The 5,960-nt window shown below is 35.8% G+C and overlaps 1 protein-coding gene across 1 annotated transcript in view; it reads right to left on the reverse strand.

Moving 5' to 3' along the window:
• Window positions 1–5,960, reverse strand: part of LOC107741678 (unconventional myosin-XVIIIb) — a 62,431-nt gene that overhangs the window by 18,402 nt on the left and 38,069 nt on the right. Inside the window, exons 30-35 of the mRNA XM_016554453.1 lie at window positions 4,277–4,431; window positions 3,986–4,109; window positions 2,557–2,757; window positions 2,303–2,413; window positions 2,094–2,198; window positions 1,746–1,871 (exon numbers count right to left, since the gene is read on the reverse strand). Coding sequence (XP_016409939.1) covers window positions 1,746–1,871; window positions 2,094–2,198; window positions 2,303–2,413; window positions 2,557–2,757; window positions 3,986–4,109; window positions 4,277–4,431 — 822 coding nt within the window. The remainder of the gene's footprint in view (window positions 1–1,745; window positions 1,872–2,093; window positions 2,199–2,302; window positions 2,414–2,556; window positions 2,758–3,985; window positions 4,110–4,276; window positions 4,432–5,960) is intronic.

Below are 5,960 nucleotides of genomic sequence, written 5' to 3' on the forward strand. Positions count from 1 at the left end.
AATTATATTATATTATATTATATTATATTATAAACAAGATTACCAGGACGGACATCATCATACACAATAAGATCAGCAACACGTATTAAAAACACAATTATATTATATTATATTATATATAATTTAAATTATATATAAGAACAGCAACATTATTCATTAAATTTATTAAATGGCTATAATTACTAAATATTATAGTAATGAAACATCTATTCTATTCTATTCTACATAATATAATGTAATAATATTAGATACAGAGAGAAACATCATCATGCACAATAAGTCCAGCAATGTGTATTAAAAACATTATTCGTTAAATTTCATGAATGGCTAGAACATTACTTGAAATCTCAAGTAATTCTCAAAGAAATAAGTGATAAGGTTGGGAAGGTTGGGTTGGCAGTGAAAGCACATGCCTTGGAAAATTCAACACATGCATGAAAACCAGGCGCTTTACACATCCTCTTACTCAATACCAAACTCATTTTGAGCAGCAGTGTTTACGTGCAGCTCGGGTCATAAACTGGGGTCGTTTTTAACAGCAGCAGATGAGTAGCTTCATCATATCGATCTCGGTAGTGATCACGCTTCCAGAGCACAGTCACATTTAGAGAGCTCACGACGGCCCGAGGGCAGGACGTTCAGGTCGAATGCGTGTACAGTATCTCTAAAGGACCCTCTCAGCGTAGCCACAAGCTGTTGGCTAAGTTTAGCACAGGGCACACGAGCGAGAGCATGTCTAATGGTAAAAAGATCCTCTATAACCACTAAATGTAACAGTGTACAAACTAATATAGTTCCAGCAAACATGCCAAAAGCATTATGTAAAGACTGCATAAATGTTATGAACATAAAACAATGTTAATGGAATGCCCTTATGATATTTACAGCTGATAAAAGTTCTCACAATGTTCAAACATTACAGTTTTATGTCTGATATGTTCTGAATGCTGTTAAAAGAACATCCTTCTAAATAAAGGAACTTGAAAATAAAGGATAATAAGAAGGAACTTATTATAAGGAACTATAAAGGAACTTTTTTCAAAGTTTCCAATCATTTTCTTCATGTTCAAATAATGTGGATAAAGCAGTATTTTGTAATTTCAATAACAAATTAACAATTTGAATGTTGACATCATTAGAGCATAATCTTCCAAAAAACAAAAACAAAAATAAATCCTAATTTTTATATTTTAGAATTAATAATGAAAAATAAATAAATAAATATATATATATATATATATATAAATGCAGATTTTTCTCTAAAGTATGTCACATTTTAGAAGTAAAATGGGGTAAATAATATAATTTCATGTTGACGTTAAGCTGTTAATACAAATGAAGTTGAGAATGTTTGCTGAGCTTTAATATTCCCACAAACAAACTGTAATGAAGAGCACTGACAGATGAGGGAAGACCTGGGCAGTCTGTAGTGCTCTTATATCAGAACAGAGAGGAACATGACAGCTTTACAAATCCTCATAAGCCCTGATGTGACTATAACTCTGTGATCTATCAAGCAGCGCGTCTAACCAAATGACCCACATACTGTATTTAATAAATATCATGCCTGGAATGCTATGAAACTTACAGAGGTTGTTAACAGTGTGTGCAAGCAAATGTTTCAAATCTTGCTATCTATGATAATAACATTTTATATAATATATATATATATATCTATAATGTTATATACAATGTTTTTTAATTATACAATTTTTATAGGGGTTTTTAGTGTGTGTGTGTGTTACCTGTTCACACAGTGTGGCAATCAGCCCCTCTAAGTCATGCTTCTCATGAACCACCATCTGTTTTTCCTCATATTCCTGTTCCAGTTGCATCTCCAGCTTAACTCTGTGATCTATCAAGCAGCGCGTCTAACCAAATGACCCACATACTGTATTTAATAAATATCATGCCTGGAATGCTATGAAACTTACAGAGGTTGTTAACAGTGTGTGCAAGCAAATGTTTCAAATCTTGCTATCTATGATAATAACATTTTATATAATATATATATATATATATCTATAATGTTATATACAATGTTTTTTAATTATACAATTTTTATAGGGGTTTTTAGTGTGTGTGTGTGTTACCTGTTCACACAGTGTGGCAATCAGCCCCTCTAAGTCATGCTTCTCATGAACCACCATCTGTTTTTCCTCATATTCCTGTTCCAGTTGCATCTCCAGCTGTCGGAGCTGCACACACACAAACACACACACACAGAGACAGACAGGAAAGGATGTTTGAGACAGGGTTGTAAGGTGGTCTGTCGAGCTGTAATTCATTCTGCATCCCTCACCCGTCTCTGTGAGGACTTTTGCACATCCTCCAGTTCCTCGTCCTTGTCCTCCAGCTCCTTCTGATGGATCTGCTTCATCCTCTCCATCTCCATCTCAAAGCGAAGGTGCATCTGTGCAGAACAGAGTTCAGATGGCCTGTTTGTGTTATTGCGTCTTTAAGACTTATGTAAATGTGGGCGGTCACATGTTAATGTGCTTATGGTTATTATGTCATAACCTTTTCAATAGGTCAAATGTTCTTGCATTACTGTACCTGCTCCAGCTGTTTGATTCTGGCAGTCATCTGGCTGATCTCGTCTGAGCGCTCCTTGTCTCTGGTCTCCAGCTCACGGAGCTTCTTCTTCAGTTCAGGGATGGAGTCGGAGGTGAGGTGGAGCGGGATGCTCAGGTCACGGATCTGAGCACACAGTTCCTCCTTCTGCTGCTGCAGGTGCGTGACCTCCACCTGACTCTCCTGAAACACACAAACATAATCATACACACATCATGTAAATGTAAATACACAAAAACATCAATTGCATAATATGCAGGAGCAAAAACACATACAAGACAAACACACACACAAAATCATACAAACAAATAAAATACAAACAACATCAACACAAATAACACACATAAACATGCATGCTTATACACACATATACATACACAAACAATTATACAAACAAGCTTATCATAAACAAAAACTCAAAAGCAAACATACACATAAAAATGGCACAAACAAACACAATAATGCACACATCATACAAACAAGCACAAATGCAAAAACACGCATAACAATAATAAACAAACTTAAAAGCAAATACACACAAAAAATGCAAACAAATCATATGAATAGGCCTATTCAAACATAAAAATACAAAGAATGGAAGAAACACACAAACATGTGCGTAAAAAAAACAAACACATACAGATAGTCACAAACACAAAAATACAAACCATGACAAATAAACACACACACAAACACGCTCGCATATATGCATGCAAACGTACACAAAAAATATACAAACAATCACAATGCAAAAACACACAAAACAATAAACTTGAAAGCAAATACACACAACAATGCACAAAAAAACAATCACAGACACATAAACACACACACAGTAATCACCACACCAAGTCACAAACACATAAAAATACACACAACAACAAAAAATAAACACACACATAATGCATAAAAACACAAATTCACATACACACACAAACACAATTATGCAAACAAGCGCAAATGCATAAACACACAAAACAATCAAACATACACACACACACACACACACAAAAGCAAACACACACAAAATATATTGCACAAACACACAATGCACAAAAACAAACAATTACAATCACAAACACACACCACCAAAAACCACACAGTCATTCAAACAGAAAAAACACATTATATTCAAATACAAGAATGCATAATGTAGATATAAATGTGTGCATGTGTATTTCCCATGTACTGACCACTGACATCTATCAAAGCAGTATAAACTTGACACATTCATTTATTTTCCTATAATGACACTGTGAAGTTATATAATCTGATGAACTCAAAGCAGAACTTTTCTCCTCTGCATATTTGGGATCTCTGGGGACTCGTTCAGTTTACCGACAGAGGACACCCGGAGTTCACGGGCACGATCACAGATGGTGGACACTTGACCTTTGACCTCGGCCCGTACCTTGAGCGTCTTGCGAAGGGTGAAGATCTCTGCACCGAGGGCGGTATTCTCCTGGATGGCTCTCTCCGTCTGCTCCCTCTCATTATCAGCCTGTTCCAGTGCCTGGGTCAGTTCGCTGTCAAACCTACACACACACGCACGCACAAGCACACACACACACACACACACACACACACACACACGCATGCACACGCACACACACACACCAGACAGAGGGCTTGAGAATGCATATTCAAGCAACCAGTGAGCCTGGCACTGAATATTAATGAATTATGTGTAAATGAGACAGACCTCCTCTGTTTCCTGTCCAGCTCGTGAGCGCGGCCCTGCAGGCTGTCTGTCAGCACGCGGGCATCCTGAAGGTCGGAGGTCAACCGCCGGCAGTGGCGTTTTAGCTCTGTCACTGAGCGTTTGGATTGATCAAACTGAGACTGCAGTTCCTGGACCTGCCACACGGGGGAGATCAAGAGACAAAGATCATCAGGAAGGGACCATGTGCCGCCCACTGGACATGACAGGGTTATTCAGTCCAGTGCACATGACAAACATTTCATCTGTAGTATTTTATATCTGAGCTCTTAATATATTCAGTATGTCATTCTCTGCAGAACAAATCAAACAGGATTGATCATATATAGACTTGGTCAGTGTTAAATAATTGGCATACACTAGGGCTAGTCATCAGAAGCACTATACGCTTTTGAGTCCAGTTTCATAAATGCTTGTGTTCTCTTAATAGTAGCTTAGCCTTCAATTAGAATAATTTTAGTGAATTAATAATAAAAAATAATGCTGTATTTCGAAAAATAAATCAAATCTATTTATTTCAATATCATATTTTATTATTTTAAACACACACACACACACACACACATACACATCTCTTTTATGCTTTTTTATCTATACAATAAACATTAATTACATTTTATTATTTTGTATTTTACATTTTTGTTGCTTCAGGAACTGTAATTTTATCATTTCATAATTGTATATTTGATTTAAAAGCCTTTATATTCTATAATGCACATTAAATTACTGATGCTCTGAAGACAGCTTTTTAACTGTAGATAATTAATAATAAAAAAAAGTATATTCTTTTGAAATGAATGTCAATAAACAAATTGTACCTTATATTGTGTGACAACATTCCCCACTACATGTTAAATGAGCAGTATCTTTTTCCTGAGCAATAATGAAAGAAATATAGATTTGTGTGTGTGTGGTGAAGATTTCTATTCGTTTTGTATTGTATACAAAATCTGACTTTAGTGTTATTTTAGTAATATTTAAATATTACAATATTAATAATAATTTGAACTAGCTTTCATTTTTTATTTTCTGTTTTCATTTAAATTTTAGTCTAAGTTTTAGTAATTTTGTTGTGCTTTTGTCATTTTTATATATATATATATATATATATATATATATATATTTATTTCAGGTTCAAGCAAAAGCTTGTTAAGACTTTCAGCCTCAGAGTGAAAAAATATATACGTATTTCTTTTTCACATTTTTTCTAAATCATGTACACTGAGGCAGGGCTTCCATTTAAAACAACAGATGCATTGTTCCAACACCAACTAGTTAAAAGTCATTGCAAAAAAAGTGCAACATTTCTTTACACTAGCCATTAACTTTATATTCTGTATATAATGTAATACCTCTCATGAACATGTAAGTGTTCAGCTACTTCTTGAGGTGACTGTACTTGTATGTCTAGTAGGTTAGAGAAGGGGAAGAAGTGACTGATGGCTCAAGCTTTCACTGGGAGACTCTTCCTCAGACAGCTCTGATTCTGCTTCTACTGATGGACTGAAGTGACTAATACATGAGGTGCATTATTCATCACACCCACCACAACCTTTCTCAGAGAGACCTGGGCTGCCACAGCCATCAGAGGTGCTGCCGCAGGGAGGGATGCAGGGAGGGATGGAGGGGGCTGGGAAAGTGACAACATCATGTTGGTCCACGGATA

The sequence above is a fragment of the Sinocyclocheilus rhinocerous genome, unplaced genomic scaffold (genome assembly GCF_001515625.1).
Source record: "Sinocyclocheilus rhinocerous isolate Xijiao unplaced genomic scaffold, SAMN03320098_v1.1 scaffold886, whole genome shotgun sequence".
NCBI classification, from domain to species: Eukaryota; Metazoa; Chordata; class Actinopteri; order Cypriniformes; family Cyprinidae; genus Sinocyclocheilus; species Sinocyclocheilus rhinocerous.